A 22,492-nucleotide genomic window follows, 5' to 3' on the forward strand; every position below is an offset into this window, starting at 1 on the left:
TAACAACCAGACAATAATGATCAGGGAAAGGATGGAGTAGCAGCACTAAACAAGAACTTGAATGGCAGGCAATTTCAAGTAGAATGATGTGGACAAAACATACTAGTAATCCATTCCAATCATTCACCTACTCTTTAATCTTTAAATGTACCTGTGGCATAACTATAAACAACAAATTACACGATAACCACAGTAATTAACTTTAATAAAATTAAAGTACAGATATTTCATACTGAAAATAACAATACATCATTAATGTTAGAAAGAAGCAAATCAAAGAAGCGGGAATATAAGGTACATAAAACAATCAGTTTACCAATTAAAAACTTTTTATACAACTTTTTTTAGTGACCAATTAAAAACTGTTGTTGCATGTTAGTAATTAATATATTAATAAATAATATTAAAACCATTTTATGTTTACACAGAATGAGAATCTGTGTAAAAGGGCTTTGCAACTTTCTTTGAAAAAGCGTTCATATTTAAAACTGCTTCTATGGAGAAGAAGAGCCTGATCCCACTGGATACTGTGTTTACTGTCAATTCTATGTTGCACCAGACCACACTTTTCAGGTTTCATGTATTCAATATAATACTGATGTTCATTAACCATTAAATTTAGTCTGCCCAAAGTACGTCAAATTACATTCACAAGGTATCTGGTAAACACCAGCTAATGACAGAGGTGACAGTTTGTCTTCCGTAGATGGTAACAGATGAGAAATTTTGTTGATAGGAGAATATGTGGGAATAAAGTGATACTTCTTCAAAATTCTACCAATAGGTTCAGAGATACCAGAAATATAAGGGATTGGAATCCTGCAGTCTGTTGAAGACTCCTTAGGTGTTGGAACATAGGAGTCAATTATCTGCTGGCTTTGATGGGGGTTATAAACATTAAATTCCATTTAAGTTTTGATAGTGAGAAGTTCTTCTTGTAAGCTGTATGCTCTTCAAGGGAGAGGAGCATACATTATGTGTTCTGTTAATTAAAGACTGCCAGTAAAGGTAGATTTTCGATAAACATTGGTTGACAAATTGCCAGAGGCTGTGCGAGTAAGAAGGATGTCAAAGAATGGTAAACTATCAGCATTTTCTTTTTCCATGGTGAATTGAATGTGCAGATGAAGGCTATTGATCTTGCAGGAAAATGACAACTTCATTTTCAGAATGAGGCCAAACAGCAAAAACATCATCGACATAACAAAACAAATGAGAGGTTTGGGGATGAATGGATGAGAACAAGGTACCTTCCAGATGGTTCAAAAAGTAGTTTGCCAAAGGTGGAGACAGATGGCTACCCATGGTAGTGCCTTCAACCTGTCTATAGATCTTGTTTTTCCAGCTGAAATATTCTGATTCTATAACAATATTGAAAGTATTGTTATAGAATAATATTATTTATTAATATATTAATTTCTAGCACATGGCAATCATTTTTAATTGGTAAAATGATTGTTGTATGTACCTTGTATTCTCACTTCTTTTGTCTGCTTGTTTCTATGCATTGATGATGTACTGCTATTTTCAGTATGAAATATCTGTACTTTCATTTCATTAAAATCAATTACTGTGGTTATCATGTAATTTCTTGTTTATTCATCTACCTCCAAGCAAAATTATAGTCAAAACATCCTTGCTGACTTACACTTTCCAGGAGTGATCTCTTGGTCTCTCTCCCCTTCCAGCTCTGTACCAAAGGGTTTTTGGTTTCAGAAATATTTGATTTCAGATATGGTAGAAATATAACTTAGATTTCTACCATATCCCCTCTTTTTCTGCCCATCAACAGGTGAAAAAAAGAGGGAGATATGGTAGCCCTCATAGGGGGCATTCTACAGACCTGTGAGAGATATTGATCACTGCCTTGGGATCCTCTCTTCACAAATTTTGAGTGCACTAGATACTAAGGATTTTACAATACCATATTTTTGAGATGGATGGTGAATACATCAGTATTACATGACTATAGCAACCTGTAAAAGCTGGTTTTCAACAGAGTGATCCATCAGGTTCATGTTTGATGTATACATCCAAAAAGGAAATTTGTCTAATAATTCTTTTTCTAGTGTAATTTAATTTGAGGTTGTAAATTGTTGATTTTTGTAGAAATGAATGGGGTTTGGATCTGTGTAATTCCAAACTGCAAAAAACATCTAGCAGCATAGACAAATACAGTTTTGGATTGAGAGAGAAAATTCTTTCTTTCAGGTGTTCTAGATTGGATGAAATATATTGGAATTTTTGAATAAATTCTATATAATTTTTGTTACATATGTAAACCATGAAATTTACTTGAATAAAAATTACCCTCTGTTTCCTTTTGAGCATGATAAATTTAGCATAAGCAACTACAGATAAATCCATACACATATACAGTTTAACTTCAAACTTATCAACTTGTCATCATCCTCCTCTTTTCATTTCCTCTAATTATGTTCTTTGAGACAACCTTTCTCATACTGAGTTCTTAAAGATACCTCTTAATATAATACTTTTTGCAACCTCTAATGGAGACTGATTTAAAAAAAAAATTGGCACCTATGCAATTGTGCTAAGTATTTTTTATAGCCAGAATTCATTATTTTTGTAAATCATTTCAAATTTTTTCTAAATATCTAAGTCTTTACTGGAAGAAAAGAATTCTTATCAAATTTTATAACTTGAAAATAATTATTCTAAATTAATGAAAATATGAGTTAGAATTTTCACTATGCAGTACATACACTCACAATAAAGTTTTGCATATTACTGATACAGATAAAAGCAACATTCACAAGTTATTATTATATTCTCCCTCTTACCAACCAAATTAAATTTATCAAAGGGTACACGTTTACCTTCTTTAACTGTACCTATTAGGAAGGTACAGTTTAAGAAGAATTAAAATCTACATAAAAGAAATAGAGAAAGTGATAGCATTATTCACATATCAGCTGAATCTTACTTTAATCACAGGTACTTTTAGGCTGTTTTGCATAAGTTGATTCAACTTTGGAAAAGTGCTCCAGACTATCAGGTCATTATTTTTTGTTTCTAATATTAATAAAATCTGGTATTTAAAACGTACATCAGGCTGCTCTCTATAAACATCAATTTTCCGCCAGAATCCTAGAAAAGAAAAGTTATCATTTAATGCCCAAAACAGTTCTAGTTCCACGTGTCTTTTAAATTAATTGAAATAACAGTATGTTGATGTGCAACAGTTATAAGTGATAATACATTTTGTAATTTTGAATTTAAAATTTAGTGATAAAGAAATGTTATTATGCCAGCATGCAAGTGCCAGTAATGTAAAGAAATGCAATCAGGAGTACACATCTATATTAGAGGCAGAAAAAGCCATCAAAAATCTGAAATGTGGAAAGGGAGCTAGGTAGACGATATTCAACCAGAAATTATCAAACGTGGAGATATACAAAGTTTTATAAAGGATAATCCCATAAATTCATTTTGTATTTCTTCAGATATCGATAACCACTTTCCTTCAGTCTATCTTCCTATGCACAATTCCATACATAAAATATCTTTTGAAAGTAATTATGAAAATAATAGCTGAAACATTATTATTTTCAGATTTTGCCAAGTGTTGGTTTTTGGTTTCAGACTCAGTTTCTCTCCAATAATATTTGGATTTTAAGTATACAGCTCATCTCTGAAAGCTGTTGACTTACATTATTTTAAAAAAAAATTGGTGTCTTGTTTTCAATATTGATATTAATTTTTATCCTACTGAAAACTAAATGGCAAACACTTCTAATAACAAATCCCTCAGATGCATGTTTCTAAAAGCAGTCTGAAGATACCACTGTCAAAGAAGTCAATAAAACTTATTTCTTCTTTGTTCTCTCTTTGCGAATAGAGAAGACACAGACACTGCACATCATTATACTGGAACATGATGACGATTATGATTAGTCCATGTACTAAACCAAAAGAATCTAACAAGTTTTTAACACCTAATAATTACTGACCCTACTGTTTCTCCCCCGCTCTAAAAAAAAAAAAAAAGTCTAGTAGTCCTTTCCTACTCTGTTGTTCAGGTCATTATCATGAACCAGGTTTTCCTTTATATTAGCTGCCCTTTATAATGATATTCTTCTACTATCTACTACGTTCCTATTAGAGCATTCTGTGGAAGTACTGACACAATAAAAAGTCCAATTGTCCAATTTTCCATTATGAAATTGAAGAGTTTCATGTTTTGTGTAGAATAATATAGCTACTCCCTTTCCTTAATCACTACTGACTGAATATAAAAAATAAATAGACATCAATAAAAACTGTATGAATGTTAAGAAGGTGTGTGAAACTGATGGCAAAGAAAACAGTGCGAATGACCATAAGTGTGCAAGAAAGACAGTGAAAAACAGAGTACTAGTAATGGTAAAATGACAAGTGGAGCTGATGGAAAAAAAAGCATCTAATATTATTAACACCTGACCTCCATGGAATCAGAGCCTCATTGTGAGAGGTACACACTATTGCACACAATGCTCATCCAACTGTGCTTTAAACTAATTCATGTGTCTCCACCCACAACACACTCAGGCAATGCATTCCACTCACCAACTTTCATGAAGCACCTACTCCTCAGCTCACACCCTCCTTATAGAGTTTCCAGCGATGGCCTCTTGTTCTCCCCCCCTCCCATTGTATGAAAAATCTCTTCCATGTTAACCTGCAATCATATCCTCCCCCTTCCTCCTATTCACAAGGCTCTGCAACTTACATTCTCTCAATCTGTCCTTGTACTCCACATTCCAAAGACCACTGACTACCTTTGTGAATCTTCTCTGTACCCTTTCCAACATATCATCACCATGATAACCCCATAGACAAAATCTGTGCACAATAATCCATATGAGGCCTTATACAATGCCATCATATGACTAACAGAAAAACAGAGAGAGAGAATGACAGCAAAAAATGACCCAAGCTTTGAAAACCGAGTTGGTAAAGATGAGACGAGAGATGAAGCAGATGCAGAGAGAAATGAAGAGAACTGTAGATATGCATGGAAGAGTGAAAACGACAATAGGAAATGACGTCTGAATGAAAGAGGTAACAAAAGATTTGCAAGTTGTATTATATAGGGATTTAATTATTAGGTGTAGTGAACAAGAAGATGACAACGTTTGTTTTCTGGGAGGTAGAATAGGTCTGATTGAGGCACTGGACATGAAGAGTAAGCAAGCAAAAGAGTTGATTATGGTAGTAGGAACAAATTCCTTGATTTGAAACAAGGAGAATGTAAGAATGGATATCAGGAGGTTATTGAGGGGAATAAAAGATGTAATAGGAAAGGTAGTCAAGTGTTGCCCAAGCATAACAGTGATGAGATGAGGCAGACAGCAAGGATTATAAATGATGATAGCAGAAATGTGTGAAGAGAAAGGAGTACAGTTTACAAATGTTTTGGATGATGAAGGATGAATGGAACCTAGGTGGGCTGCCAACCATGTGAGGACTTTTATGAGGAAAATATATATGTGAAACTACAAGGCTAGTGATTATAAAAAACGTGGAAGAACTGTCACATGGAATGAGGAGTTCCATGTGGAAAGGAGATCAATGATGTTTGAGCAATATTCAAGAATCTCATTGAGTAGGCATCTGTGGAGAAAAGACATATTGGAATCACTATTTTCCAGTGTTAAACCACTCACAAAGAAGTCAAAAAGAATTCTTCAGGAAATGCATGAATAAATAAATATTTGAAAATGTTTAAACAATTAAAAGCATGCATTCGCTGTTATGCTGGCTGCTGGTTTGTGGATTGTTTCATACTGCTGGCAGATACAAGTATATTGTGACAGATTAAGAAAGACCAGATCTGATGTAAAATCATCCCTTGTTTTTTTTTTTTGTTACATAGAGGATACTTCATTATTTCGGCCGATTCTTCAAATGCTCTCGAATAAAAGAGGTAATCAATGTGGAGCATTAACTTGCTTAACCAAGGGTTAAGCGAGTAAATAGAGAAGGAGTGAAATGGATGAACAGTGAAATCAAACAAGCTGTGTTGGAAAAGAAAATGCTGTGGAGGAGGTACAAGACAGTTTGTGGTGATCAGATCCATGAAGAGTATAAAGTGCAGGCTAAAAAGGTGACGAGCAAGCATGGTAAAGAAAGAAAAGGTGCAGTAAAAGGTACCTTAGCTGGTCAGGCTAAGGTTAACTCAAGGGAATTTTTCCACTATATGACAAGCAAGAGAAAGAATAATTATGGCAGGTTGACACTAGTAAATGGTCATGGCAGCATAATAACAGTTGCAAAGGATGAATTACTGAACAAGCAGTTTATCAGCATACATCATACTTGTGTAAACGATGCATTGCAATATATAGAAGGCAAGCAAGTATTAGGAGAATTGGAAATGACATAATACAAGGTGTATCAGGTGTTGATTGAGTTAGATGTTAATAAGACTATGGGAATGGATGACATATCACCACATATTCTTAAAGAATGTGCACAACAGTTGGCTATGGCCTTGACCTGGTTATTTAATGAAAGTCTTGCAGTGGGTAGGGTTCCTAAGGAGTGGAAAGCAGGCAAATTAAATAGTACCACTCCACAATGGTTCTAGGACAGAAGTTTCTAATTATAGACCAGTCTGTATAACTGCAGTTGTGGTCAAGATGTAGGAATAGAATACAGGATTGGTTTAATGGACATAGCATTCTTTAAGATGGTCAGCACAGATATGTAAAGGGTAGGTCCTGTTTTAGCAATTTACTTGCCTTTTATGATAGGGTAACCAGTGTGCTAGATAAGGGAGAATCATATACAGAGATATTCTTTGACTTTGCAAAAGCAGTTGATAGATTACTGCACAAGTTAGTAAACAAGCTGAAGAGGATAGGAACAGATAATATATTGATTGATTGAATTGGCTCTCTGAATGAAACCAACAGGTTGTGTATGATGGAGCAGTGTCTCAAAAAAAAAAAAAAAAAAAAAAAAAAAGGATAACCAGTGGCATGCCCCAGAGTTCTGTTCTTGGGGCCCCTGCTGTTTAACTTGTTTGTAAATGATATATCATGTGAACTGACTGGGGATCTTCAGTGTTTGTTGATGATGATGCAAAGTTGGGGAGAATTATAAGTAGCACTGCTGCTCTTAATTCCCTTCAGGAAGATTTGAATAGACTTTTGACTTGGACAAAGGAGTGGGATTGTAGTTTTAATAGTGCAAGGTGTTGCATTTTGGAATGCAGAAATATAAGGCTATGTATGGTATTGATGGTGCTGTCCTGCTGTAAGTGGATGAGATTCGAGATTTCGGAGTCATGGTTGACAGTAGACTGAAGTTTAGAGGACATATTGCAAATGTTGCAAAGGCCTGCACATCGTACTGCTGCTATGATAAGAAGTACTCTAACATGTATGGATAAGGAAGTGGTTGTGGCACTCTATAAAGTACTAGTCAGACCACACTTGGACTACTGTGCTCAGATTTGGTCACCTGGTTTTCAATGTGATATGCAAAGGAGAGGGACAAATGTCTAAGATAATATCAGGGCTCTGAAATGTTGGCTATGGAGAGAGAGGTTGAAGGAATGTGGATTGCAGAGTTTGGTGGATAGGAAGAAAAGAGGTGATATGATAGAGACATTTAAGTTAGGTTAGAGGATGTTATCGGATTAATCCAGATAGGATTATAAAAAGAGTAGAAGGCAAGAGAGGAAAAATCAGAGGCCATCCCTGGAAGTTATTTAACAGTATGGTGAAGAGGAGGTGTGAGGAGTAGATATTTTACATGGAGAATTGTCAATGAATGGAATGCATTACCAGAATGTGTTGTTAATGCATGGAGTGTTAAGGATTTTAAGATTCATTATGATAAATATGTTGTCAGTTGAATGAACCTCCCACAATGAGTCTGCCAACTCCATGGCGGGTGCAATAATAATAATAATTATTATTATTTCAGTTCTAGAAGTTTTATATCTATTGTATTCCTGATTTGTGCTTCATTCATTCTCAAAGTCATTGATATGTTCCAATCAGCATATCTCCCTAAATCTGCCAGTTTAGCCTATGCAGCGTAGCTCACAACTGCAAATAATCTTGTAAACTCCTGGTTTTTAAGTGATGGATATGTGATTTAGGTGGTTTCAGATGACTGTAAATTTTGTTAATTGGGAAAAAAGCGATTTTTAGATTTTTTTGACAAAGCAATCTTGCTATTTTATCTTGAATGATTGTGTATCTATATGGGAGAATCACTACACCGCAATATAGCTTACAGAATTTCCACAAATATAGATAAAAGAAACCAAAATCTACAGTATCTTAATTCTGTGCTTCCAAAAAAATGGCTACAATGGAACTTTAGTCAAAAAAATTATCTCAACCTCCAAACTTTTAACAAACAGTAGAACTAATAAACAAAGAATATAAACAGCCTATTTAAACAATCCTGCAAGATGATGTGCCTTGAATAATTATTACTCTATCTAATTTTGCATCATCAGCAAACAACTGAATAAATATTTCCTTTTGGGAATACATACAAGATTCATTGCTGGGATCACTACTTTTTAATAGGAAATAATAGAGATCTCAGCAATGAATCTTGCAGCACATTACTAGCAACTGTTTTCGCCTTGATTCTGCCCCTGCATATACAACTCTTTGATATCACTACAGCAGCCACCATGTTATCCACATATCCATCCCCATTTGTTGTAATTTGTGTAACAGAGTTCCACGTTGTATTCTGCCAAATGCCTTTGCACAATCCAGCAGAATCGTTGTGTAGCTAGCCATTTCCTTTATCCAATTCAGCTGTTACTCTATTATAAAAAATTAGTAAATTACTAAGGAATGACCAACCCTTCACAAAGTCATGTTGCCCCTCATACTGTATCATATTCTTTATACATCCATTATTGAAATCTCTTTTTGACCAATTTTTCTAGTACTTTTATCATCACACCTGAGATACTGACTGGTCTATAATTTGCTACTGCAGTCTTAGAACCTCCCTTATGCAAGGGAATCATTTTGTCCTCTTTTCACTCCCTTAGAACTTTACCAGAGCTGATATTTAAATTAAAGAGCCTAGTCAGAGGCATTGCCAGTTCCCTTGCACATTCTTGCAAAATCCAAGCTGATATCCCATCTAATCCCACAGCTATATTTACATTGAGATTTCTGCAATATCTTAAAAACTTCCAATTCATCCACCTATCCCACATCAGTCTCTGTTACAAATGTTATAGCAGTAGCCTCACTTGGTTGATACACCCTTGTAAAGTGGTCACTCAATACTTCAAGGCAAGGACTATTTTATCTGCTTCTTTCACCTCATCACCATCAGCACTTATTAAAGTTAAACTTCCATAGTCATTCTTCCTCTTACTTGTCACATAATGAAAGAACTCTTTGTGATTTCCTTTGGCCTGCTCAGTTAGATTCTTCTTGTAATCTGATTTTGCCTTCCTTACCATGTTGTCATCTCTTGGAAATATGACTTCAGCATTACTTCAAGCTTCATATCACTTCTAGGTCTGGCTCCTAATGAGATGTAAATAAAGGTTGAAACCGGTCTGGGTAGTGATCCTTCCCATAATGCATAGCATTATACATAAGATTATGTGCTTTGTATTATAGGATACTAAGGCAAGTGATGTGAAGTCATTAGCCTCTATATACAAGTTGCCCAGTTGTGAAGTTACTTCATGCACAAATTTTGCTTGCTTACACTTGAATAAAGGCTTACACCAAGAATATAATTTTTTGGTTTAATTCATAGTATATGAATCTTTAATTTATAGTATAACCAAGTGGAAAAACTTTCAACAGTTATGGATACCTCCTCTGATCCTATGACCAGGTCCAATAATATAACACGCCTTCTCCACACCATCACATTCTGCCTCAAGTAATTCTCTCTCAGTAGGTGTATAAATTCCATTTCCTTCCTGCCATATGATTTTTCTTCTTTCCAGTCTATACCTCCATAGTTGAATTCCCTCATAATAATCACTCTACCAGTATTCATTGTAATAATTTGCTGATGCATGTCTTCCAGATCATCTGTGGAACTCCCTGGCCTACAGCAACAACCAACTGTATATTTCGTCTTACTGGCCTTGATCTCCCACCAGACTGCTTCAAATCAACAGTCATCCTCCCACCTATCTCCTATTCTTTAGCCAGCCTGGTTGGCCGAGTGGTTAGCATATCCGCTCTCCAGCCAAAAGGCTGCAGGTTCGAATCCCTCCGTGAGAATGAATGTTTGTGATCATCTGTGAAAATACTAGTGGTGGTGGTGGATGACACTGGTGTAGATGATTTTAGTTGGACTGAGTGGTGGAGACTGAGAGTTGTAGAGTAGGTGGCCTCCCTCTGAGTCTTTGGACTCCCTGGAGGTGTCACGTAATAATAATAATAATAATAATTCTTTTTGCCTGTAATTCATCCAGTATTATTAGCGGTACCCTTATCCTCATCCTACCTTTCCTGAAAATACCAAACCCACCCTTCACATTCTATCCCTGTAACTACATCTGCAATTAATCAAGTCTCACTAATGCCTATATCTTTTTGCACTAACGAATGCAAAAAAGTCCTCCTCCTTGTTCCTGTTAGATGCAGTCCATCAGCATTATACAAATCCTTCTTTCCATCAAACACAGACCACAAATCCAGAAACCTACATCACCTTTGGCATAACCTAACCTCTATCCCAGAGATGGCTATTTCCTCACAGTCATTCATTTGTCCCAGTGGTGGCTAGACACATGCATGATTGCTTCCACCCAAATATCTCTGATTTCCTGGTTTTGAACTTCTAAACTCTAACACTTTCTCCAAGCATCTAACTCCAAAAACTATTCAAGTGCAGTCCATCAGGCAATTGAGGCCACATACTATACATTTCCTTTCATCTATCAAATCGTCTATCTGTCAAATTTCAATTGATGGAATTTTTCGATTCATTGAGGATGCGGAAAGGACAAGAAGGCATCCTTGGAAGCTGAAAATGAAGGCCTCTAAGAAGGGGATGAGGGCTAGATTTTTCTCTCAGAGGGTGGTGCGTGATTGGAAAGGATTGTCATTGGACGTTGTCTTAATAATAAAAATTCACTCCACACATCATTTCTCCTACACAATCTCATTGAGGAGGGAGAATTAATATAAGAATGATTGTCTTAACTCTTAATTATGCACATGGAGCAAAGTTACTTTTTTCATATGTATCCTCATGTATACGTATCACTTATCATATCCCACAAAGTAATCATGGCCTTCTCAATTCTGTCCAATTATGCTGAGGCAGCAGACTCAATCTTTACCTTCTTATTCTTCCTTTTTGTTTCTTCCAATAACTCTTTCATATCCTCTCTTGTTGCATATTTCATCATCATCAAATTTCTGCCATGTACCCACAAGGGGTGTACAGGATATCATAGTACTACATGAAAAAATTATATCATTATTAACTTCCTATCTACAATTTTCCTCCAAATCAGTCTGTTACTTGTCAAGACTCCAACATTATCAGATCTTATATTTCTATCGTTTAAGGCACTTTGTACCCTATTAATCCACCTATATCTTGGTCTTCCTCTGGGTCATTTTGCTAATCTTTCCTCGCCCATTCTGTTTAGGTGACCATACCACCTGAGATTAGCTCTGCTAACGCATTATTGGATGCAGACAATGTCAAATTCTTTCCTAATATCCTCGTTTTTAATATGATATTGCCATTGATGCCATCTGTTCACGCCTATAATCTTTCTCAGGACTCTCATATCTGCAGCCTCTAGTCTTTGGTCAAGTGTTTTACTTCTGACCCAGCTCTCAGATCCATAAGTTAAAACTGGTTTGAACACTGTCTTGTATACAGCTAATTTAGTGTTCTGACTAATTTCTCTCTTATTCCATATGAATTTATTCAATTGACTTCCCACCATACCAGCTATGCTGATTCTGTTGTCTATTTCTATATTTAATTTACCATCTTCAGTAAAATCATGCCTAAGCAGCTGAAATGTTTTACTTGTTCCACAGGTCCATTCACAACACAGTTGACATTTTCAATGATTCTGCCTATTTTCATTGTCTTTTTATTGCTGAACTTCATACCATATCTATTACAACAGCTATTCAATTTAGTCAGAGAATCTTGCAGACTTATAGCGGATTTATTTAGAAGTATAACATCATCGGCATAAAGCAAAGAGCTCACAGTAACATCTCCAATTTTGATATCATGTTCAATACCACTTTCCTTCATAATGTGATACATATAGATAATGAATAACAGAGGGGATAACGTACATCCTTGTCTCACACCAGATTTAACATTAAACCATCTTCCTGTACTTCCTTCAATTCTAACTGCGAACTTACAACTCAAATAAAGACTAAGTATTGCTTGATATAATGCCCCATTGACACCATATAACTGCAGCGTATTAAATAGATTCTCTCTTGGCACCTTATCATATGCCTTTTCCAAATCGAAAAAACTTAAATACAGATCTTTGTTATATTCCCATGCTTTCTCGACTATTTGTCGTAAAGTGAAGATCTGATCCTGACAGCCTCTATTTGGCCTGAATCCAGCTTGTTCTTCACCAAGCTTTTCTTCCACAATTCTTCTCAACTGTTTCTCAAGTATACTTGCATAGATTTTGCCAGGAACAGTCAGTAGGGAAATACCTCAGTAATTCTCACATTCAGTTTTATTTACTTTTTTATATATGGGTACTATGAGAGCTCCACTCCAATCATCGGGAATTCGTCCCTCTGTCCAGGCTTTTTGAACTATGCAGTGCAGCCACTGAAAGACTTTTATACCACCATACTTCAGCATTTCTGGTGGAATATCATCTACTCCTGCTGCCTTTCCACATTTCAAGCCTTTGATGGCTTTTTCTACTTCAAGTATGGATATAATTCCTGCCTGCATGCCTGGTCAGTGTTTTTTACCACTGTGCTATCATCATTGCTTGTTTCATTTAGCAGTTTTACGAAGTAATTATTCCATACTTCAAGGATATTTTTTTCTCCAGTTTTCATGTCGCCTTTATCATCTCTAACTCCTTTACAGCACTCTTTCCTCCATTTCTAAGCTTCTTCAACAACCTCCAGAATATTATGACATCTTCTTGATATTTATTTTCTATATTCTTGCCAAAGTCCTCCCATGACTTTTGTTTAGCTAGTTTTACACACTGTTTAGCATTCTTGCATTTGTCTCTATATTCTCTAAGAGCACAAGCTGACTTATTTGACAGGGACTTTTGATATGCTTTCTTCTTTTCCTTCACTGCCTCTTTAACTTCCTGTGTCCACCAGGGAGTTCCGATTTTTTTTTATCCTTGCAGACATGCCTCTCTGGCAGAATCGATCAATGTTTTCTTCAGAGTTTGCCACTGAATCTCCAAGGTTTGATTCCTGTTTTCAAACTCTTTCATTTTTTCTTCAATAATCTTTGTGTATTTTAGTCTACAGTTCACATCTGAGAGCTGCTCAACTTTTATTCGCTTTGAAACTTTCTTACATGTTATTCTTTTCAATATGAAATTCAATTTTATCCTGCTCAAGACTAAATAGTGATCACTTCCAATTTCAAATCCTCTGTACACTGTGGTGTCCTGCACCAGGAAGAAAACATCACTATCAACAATAACATAGTCATTGAGACTTTTCTTATTCCTTGCTTCTTCTCTCCATGTGAATTTTGTGCACATTTTTATGTTTGGATCATTGTGTTAGTAATAACCAGTCCATGTCCTGAGCAGAAATCCAACAGATATTCGCCATTATTATTAGCTTTGCTCTTTTCTCCAAATTTTCCCAAAATATTTTTGTATGTCTCAAAATCATTTCCTACTCTGCTATTTAGATCCCCAACAAGGACCAACTTTTCCTTCTTCATTATGTCAGTTGCTTTTTCTAAAGCCTCAAAAAATTCCTCCACTTCTACCATAGTAGAACCTTCTGTGGGACCATAGGCACAAATAAGTCTCATTGTCCAGTTCCCCATTCTCATATTTGCCCACATTACTCTACTTGAGACTGACTGCCATTCAAGAAGATTAGCCTCGTATTTTGTGTTGAATACTATGGCTACTCCTTCTTTTCCTTGATTGTCATTGCCTGAATATAACATTTTGTAATTATTGCTCAGAAAGATCTCACCAGTTTTTGCCTTTTTTGTTTCAGTCACCCCTATTATGTCGATCTGGTACTTATCTTATTCCTCAGCTAGCTCCATTTCTTTGCCATTCAGGCTTCTTACGTTGATAGTACCGATTTTTAACTCTGGTGATGTTAAGCTGGGGTTTGTTTTCAGATTTGTTCCAGTAGCTGACTTTTCGCTGTTCACCCTGGTTCCCTGGCAAAAACAACAGGGGCCTTGTTTAACCGGGCGAGGCCCCAGCTGGCTTGAAATTGTGTCATGTTGTACCATCATTTTTTATTTTGGTTTAACCAATAAGAATACAATTTGGTCGGCTAAATCCCAAATTGCCAGCCCATCCTTGTTCGTTCAGTATCCAAGTAGATACCCAACAGGGTGCACCATTGGAGAAGGTGAGGATTGGACATTAGGTCAGAAGCCCTGGTCGGTTCCCCGCATTCCTTTAAAGGCTATGTGGAGGTCTCCTCTCAGTTATACAGCTTTGACCCTTAAGCACCCTGTTGCATATTTCTCACCTGTTAAATCACTTGTGCCTGCAAAACAATTAACTCATCCACTTCTTTCTTCTGCAAACTTATGGATTCACTAACATCCTTTATCTTTGTACCTGGGAAACATGCTTTTATGACTTCTCATTAAGTATGCCTCTTATCATCGAATCCCCATTCAATACTTGCACTTTTCTCCCAGTTTCTCACTTTTTTTGAGCTGACAAAAATCTGATTTGTCTCCCTTCCTTCCTCCATAACTGTAAGTTATATAATGCCTCAATGAAATTAAACTCTACTTCCTTCTCTCCCCAAACATATGTGTGTGCATGCATGTATAAAGTAAAGTAAAGAAAGTAAAGGTAGATACACACACACACACATCTACCTTTCACTTTCCATATGAACTATGCTTCTCCAAAACATTATCTTTCTGCTATTTTGAGTAAATCACCTTTCAGGTTTTATGCAGCTGTAAACAGACATTGAAGTGATTCAAAAAATAAAAAAAAAAAAAAAAATTGGGATGGGGAAGGAGGGAGAATTAATATAAGAATGATTACCTTAACTCTTAATTATGCACATGGAGCAAAGTTACTTTTTTCATATGTAACTTCATGTATACGTATCACTTATCATCATATCCTGGAAGGTATAATAGTTCCACATTATTAAGTTTACATTTTTACTAACTTTCAACAATTTTCCTATGAAGGACTCCAAATTTTGTCAGACCTTATATTTCACTCTCTTCTATGACACTTCCATCAACACAAATCCACCTAAATCTCAGTCACCCTCTAGGATATTTTTTTCCTGTCACCAAACATCCTGTTCTGCTAACCTTTCTCTCTCTCTCCTTCCATTTAAGTAACATTATCACCTTAAATTAACTCTTCTCACATATACCTGAATGCCAACAATGTTAAGATCCTTCCTAGTATCTTCATTTAATAATCTGATTCTGCCAAAGATACCATCAGTTCACTCCTCGACAATTTTCCTCCAAACTCTCATATCATTGTCTCTTTAATATATGTACAGAATACATTGATAACCCAATTTTGACTAACAGAATGATACAAAATAATAAACTATATAAATTTTTTAATTAAAAAATGTTGAGATTTTTATTTTTTCATTAGGATTAGTACATTTGTTAGACTGATCCTATCTCACATCCTTAGTTACTATGCAACAAAAGATGAGATGTATTGCCAGTTCATGTTACGTGAGATAAAAAAAATTTGAGGTCTGGGTAGAAAAAAATTCTATAATTTCTAGTTCGCCTTAAGTTAAAAAGCCCTTGTAAATGGCCCTCCTGCACAGCAATGGAAATCAAATCCAGATCATTTATGGGCAAAAGGTGTAATTACAACCAACAATGTTAAGGTTTTTTTGAGAGCAATATAAAACCAATATTATTACAAATTGCCAGTCTGGTTGGCCGAGTGGTTAGTGTATCCGTTCTCCAGCCAAAAGGCTGGGGGGGTTTGAATCCCGCCATGGGCATGAATGTTTGCGATTGTCTGTGAAAATATTGGTAGGCGTTGCTGTTGATGATGGTAGTTGTGGTTGGTGGATTGAGTGGTGGAGATGGCTGTAGAGTAGGTGTCCTTCCTCAATGAGTCTTTGGACTCCTGGAGGTGTGATGTAATAATAAAACATTTAAGAACATATAACAAGAGAAATTGGTAGTATTAAAAAAAATAGCCAACAGCAAAATAAACATAACATGCCACAGATCACTGTTGTGAACCAAAATAAACCTTGTTAATTTCTGAAAATTAATTTTTTTTTTTTTTTGCTTTTACATGAAAACTTATGTTTTGGAAGTAAATATAGTCACACTTTTGGTATGGGGTCTGGTGGATCCCAGCACACTTTACACCTCTGTACATTAAACTTGCTTATGTGCAACAGCCTGTCGTCTATGTCTTCGAGTAGCAGGTTACAGGAGGGGAAGCTATACTGAGGCATGACTCACTGCCACACATAGTTAAAAAGTTATAGTCAATTTAAAATCTTTGGGGTCTGTGACACCCCACCTTACTAACACTGGGTTAATATTTGATTTATCTATTGAAGGGTCACTATAGTTTATAAAATTCTAGTCTGCTTAGGATTTGTTCTTGGTTCCTTATTGTAGTTCCATTCTTATCTTTAATTGCTCTTATTTGACTTTTACTAGATGATAGATGTTTTCTTAGTATTGTCATATTTTTATTGTTTTCAACTGTTTCTTTTATTTTTGTAGTGTTATAAAATCTCATTTTATTTCTCATCTTTTTCCTTATTATTTTGCATAGTTCCATATTCTATTTTAGAAATTGAGATTTTGTCTTGCTTCATATTTTGTCCCTTTTTTAGTATTTGTAAGGTTTCCTCTGAAAATTAATGGTCTTTTTGTTGTTTGTTGCTTTTGAATTCATTGGCTGCTGAGATTATTACTTCCGTTAGGTTTTTGCTTATTTTATTTACATCTTCTTCAAATATGTTTATTAAGTCTAGCTTTTGATTAAGTTTTTCTTTGTAATCCTTCTTGTTTTCAATAAGTCAGAACTTCTTGATTTTTTGTTGTTTAGCCATTTCATTCTTTCCAATTTGGAGTTTAATTTTTTTTAATATTTTGGTGTTTAATGTTTTAATTTTGGCTCTCACCAGTCGGTGGTCATGTCCTGTTTTTACTTGATTTAGTACTGAGGTATCTTGGACTATTTCTTTATTATTATACAGTACATAATCTATTTCATTTTTTATTTCGCCATTTGGAATTCTCCATGTCCATTTTCTTTTGGAGCTTTCTTAAAAAATGTATTCATAATGTAAACCTTGTTACTGATAGAAAATTCTGCAAGAGCCATTCCTGAGTTGCTGCTTGTACTGTATACGTATGGTCCTATTGTGTATATTTGGTGAGAGGGATGACCTACTTTGGCATTAAAATTGCCCATTACTATAGTAAAGTTTTGATAGAGTGTGTTGCAGTGAGCCATAAAATGCTTCTATCTCTTCATTAGTGTGGGATGAGGTTGAGCATATATTTGGATGATCCTAATTTTAAGTTTGGAGTTTATTTTAAGTGTGATTTCTATTATTCTTTCATCTGTATAATTAAATTCTTCTATAAGGTATGTAATTGTTTTCTTAATTAGAATTCCTACTCTATACTGTCCTTTTGTTTTCCCATAATAGTATAAGTCTGAAATGAATAATAGCATGAGTAATCTCCATTTTTTAGTTTTATTAAATGTTCATCCTGCCAGCATACTTCACTTAAGCCTATGATGTCCCATTTAATGTTTTAATTCTTGCTGTAAGATGATAAGGTCTTCCTCTTCTTTAAGTGTTCGACAATTAAATGTTCCTATATAGAGGACTGCATTGATTACTATTATATTTATGAATTCTTTGGGCTATTCCAGTATTGCTTATTATTTGAGAAAGCTTCCCCACTGCATCATGCTCTGGCTTCCATAAATGGTTTCGATCAGAGCAGTCATACAGCTGGGGATATTTAGTCACATCTAGTGTTCACCCATTATGGCCATGGGCTTTATGGCCTTTCTTCTTCTTGGCATTGTAGTGGAGGGGTTGTGGCCTAATCTGCCATGCTGGCCACATAACATTTTGGGAGATGCATTTTATAGCTTTCTGCCAGTTCTTTGCTCAGTATCAACTTTGCCATGGCTCATTACGACACCATGTTTCCGTGGGGAGTTTCACATGGAGGCATGATACTAAGACTTCCTAGGTATGGAAGTCTTAGTATCATATCTTAGCCCTCCAAGACTTCACTGAAATACTGGCACTGCCATCTATATCAGTTCCATCAAGGTTTTTGACCGTGTTGTAGGCCCACCATGGAAATCTATTCCAGGCTTAACTGTGCTCAACATGCTACAAACATGACTGATGGTTAGTCAACCAAGATCCTGGTAAGAGAATACAGTTAATCCTCCCCATCACCATTACTTCCCCTATAAACCACACCCTACACGACACACTGTTTTGGGTCTAAAACTTTTCTGTAATCCCACGTAGTTGGCCAAGTCAGGAAATCTGATTTCCATCCAAAAGGCTGAGGGTTTGAATCCCTTGTGAGCACGGACATTTGTGAGCATCTTTGGGCAAGAGACTTTCATTGCCTGGGATAAGACTAATGTCCTGCTTACTGGAGGCTTGAAAAAAGTCCTTGTTTGGTCTCTAAAGCAACTTTTTGAATTATGTAAAAAAATAAATAAACAAATACAAAAATATATAGAATTATTTTTAAAAAATAATCCTTAGTACATGAGTGGATAGTTAAGATTTATTTTTTTTCAGTTTTATTACAGCAGTTTACATGATATACATATATCCACTGCTTTTTTGGGGGGGAGGGGGGGTACCACCTTTATTCAGTGACACATGGATGCAGTAGCATTTTATTCCACTTTTCTTGCAAGCACCTATTCTTTTACAAAAATAAGCCCTGAATACACACACATATACAGTGGTATCTCGCTAATCCGAACCTCTTTAGTCCTTTAGTCCGAACCCTCCAGTAATCCGAACTGCAGTTTGAAAGAAAAAAAAGTTTTATTACATATTATTATTATATGTTTGTGCACTATTAGTTTTATTTAATAATTATTATTAGCTATTATTATTTATTTTTTTATTATTAAAGTACAGTATTTTTTTCATACTGTCGATTGTACTGTACAGTTATACTGTAGAGTACAGGTAGAACCGAAAGTGAATTCGAAATCAAATTGGATGCTGAAATTATAAAGATGACACTACAGAATGAATTAGAAGATGATGATGATGACGACGACGATAAAGAACTCGAAGAAAAAAAATATAACATGAAGAGGCAGTTGATATTATTATTATTATTATTATTTCACACCTCCAGGGAGTCCAAAGACTCATCGAGGGAGAGTGTGCCAACAGCATATATACGTATAGAATATTTTAATATGCGTATAGAATGGGCTAAGCAGAATGATACGCCATTCCACAATTTTATTGTTAATACAGCTCCGAGAGGAAGCATTCGAAAAAAGTTTAGCGTCTAAGAAGCAAAAGAAAATCAGTGACTTTTTTACAAAGAAATAAAAAAACTTTTTTTGTGTGTGTTGTGCACAAGAAAGTGATATTTTTTGCGTAAATTAAGTTATGTACTGAACTATGCAATTTTATTAAATCAGACTCCTCAACAATACAGTACATACAAACTAAATTTTTTACTAAAATAAAGTTGTGTACTGTATTTTTTTTTTTTTTGTTTTACATTACAGTAGATTTTTTTTCCTATCAGTTACTTCATTTATTTACAGAAGGAAATTGATGTACCATTAGAATCTGATTATTTTTTGTCTTAAATGCTAGTTATTGTTGTCTCTTGGGGGAAAATTCACTAATCCGAACGAGCACAGTTTTTATTAGTTCGGATTAGCAAGATGCCACTGTATGTATGTGTGTGTGTGTGTGTGTGTGTGTGTGTGTGTATATATATATATATATATATATATGTAGAAAGTATTTTACCTTGGGTATAATAAATGTTAAAGATACCAAGCTATTTTAGTTTTACTCCATTTCCCAAGTAAGAAACAGACAAACAAGTCAAGTTTGCGCCTGCAAGTGTTGCAAGTCTAGCTGACCCTGCACGTAGTGCAAGACCAAGGCAACTCATGGTAAAAGTAGAATAAGTTCTGATCACTAATCTTAATATTTACCCTTAATGCAACACTTGCAGGCGCAAACTTGACTTGTTTGTTTGTTTGCTTACTTGGGAAATGGAGTAAAACCAGGTTTAAAATAACTTGGTATCTTTAACATATATATATATATGGGATCAAAGCATGGAAGGTTATATAATTTGTAGTATAACTAAAATTTAACCCAAAATCTAAAAGTAATGTATTTTTCAAGTCTGCACAAACATTTCTTTCTTTTTAATAATATTAATAATTCGACTATTGGCAAGGGAGAAATTACGGTTCTGAGCACTTCGTAACCTAAGATTAGCAAAAAGTTAAAAACTACTAAGAAGTTGAAAGAAAAAAAAAAAAACTATATATATGTATACATACATGAAAAACCTTTAATGACTAATACCGAGAAATAAAAAGATGACAACATATATTTAAAAAGATACTACTAGTTTACTAGTTTCGTTGAATAGATCAACATCCTCAGGTATCACAATCAAAGAAGTATATAAAAAATTACAGACTTAAAATTGTAATAACAGAACAAGTATAAAAAACAGTAGCGTTTTTTATACTTGTTCTGTTATTACAATTTTAAGTCTCTGTAATTTTTTATATACTTCTTTGATTGTGATACTTGAGGATGTTGATCTATTCAACGAAACTAGTAAACTAGTAGTATCTTTTTATCTCTCGGTATTAGTCATTAAAGGTTTTTCATAATATTCCAACCGAGTAAAAATGAATTCTGAAAATGTATACATATATATATATCCCTAATGGTTATAGTGCAGATCGATCTGCCGCAAAGAATCCTCGAATTCCATAGATGTATCGTGTAATAATAATATGAAATCAATGAAAATGTAAGACTACTGAAAGAATATCTCTTATTGACCACTTTCATGCGAGGTTTGAACAACAAAAAAAAAAAAAAAAAAAAACTCATCAGTTACCTTGGCTTTTGTAGGCTATAAGGAAAGGCGGAACGAACGTCAGCACAATTGAAATTATATAAAAAATAGTAGCCTTAGAACATAAACTAGTTCTGTATTTTTTATGAATTGCATGTGAATACACCTCATAAACGGCCATTTATAAACAACCAGTACGCGCCACCATACAGCATACCGAACATTCTGAACATGATTTTCGAATCCCTTCGAAAGATATTTCTCTGGCTCCCAGCTTTCCAGAATTATCTCTAATTACTAGCATTTTATGTGGAGAAATCTAATGAGGGCATTAAATATTCGTCACTGAGTCCAAAACAAACAAAATAAACTTTAAAATTAGTATAAAGAACACTTTCTCGTTGCAAATAATTAAAATGTTTTTTTTTTAATTCTTTTGCATCTGCAATATTGCATATAACTCGGGGAGCCTGAAACCAATAGAGCTCGTATCTCCATGTGAAAGATAAGACAACTATCCACCCAGTCTCCAAAAATTAGATGGGGCTAAAACAGCCTCTCCTACTCCATATAAGAAATAAAAGGCATTAGCGGATATTCTCTCTCTCTCTCTCTCTCTCAGATGGGAGGGAAATACTTAAACATTATTATTTTTTTATTTCTAAAATTTTTGGTTAAGTTTTATACCCACTGTGAATACAATTATAGGAAAACACAAAAAAGAGAGCAACAATTCACTTCAAAGCGTGAGCTATTATATGCACTATCTGCTTCAGGAGAATAGTTCCATCTGCATTATTAGATATATAAAATAAATTACAATATAATAATAAGGATAACGGCCCCGCCTACTCCCTATACGGGAACAAATACGCGTTAGCTGATTTTTTTTAATTTTTTTTAATAATAATAAATTGTGACAGCTTTAGGAGTCCAAGGAGTTATCATGGGAGGGCACTCTACTCTACTCAGCTACACACACATTATTATTATTATTATTATTATTATTATTATAATGTGACGCCTCCAAGGAGTCCAAAGACAAATCGAGGGAGAGCGTGCGAACAGCATGGAATGATGGATCTCTTCCAACTACTAACCGCGCTCAAACTTGCTTAACTTTTTGTGTGAACCATTAGTAGCAGAGGCTCTACCAATCGACCAACCTTTGCTGGCACCGCACCACCTTCCCCGCTACTTAATTCCCAAACCACAT

General features: G+C 35.0%; 1 protein-coding gene across 2 annotated transcripts in view; it reads right to left on the minus strand.

The window, feature by feature from the left end:
• Positions 1-21,457, minus strand: part of LOC150103592 (transmembrane protein 231) — a 114,054-nt gene extending 92,597 nt beyond the window's left edge. For both annotated transcript variants that reach the window (XM_090398340.1, XM_090398339.1), the window contains exons 1-2: positions 21,319-21,457; positions 2,948-3,111 (exon numbers count right to left, since the gene is read on the minus strand). In XM_090398340.1, coding sequence (XP_090254466.1) covers positions 2,948-3,111; positions 21,319-21,457 — 303 coding nt within the window. The remainder of the gene's footprint in view (positions 1-2,947; positions 3,112-21,318) is intronic.
• Between the last annotated feature and the right edge of the window lie 1,035 nt (positions 21,458-22,492).

Source organism: Typopeltis vanoorti, chromosome 9, assembly GCF_054136105.1.
Source record: "Typopeltis vanoorti isolate ZY-2024b chromosome 9, IOZ_Tvanoo_1.0, whole genome shotgun sequence".
Lineage (NCBI taxonomy): Eukaryota > Metazoa > Arthropoda > Arachnida > Uropygi > Thelyphonidae > Typopeltis > Typopeltis vanoorti.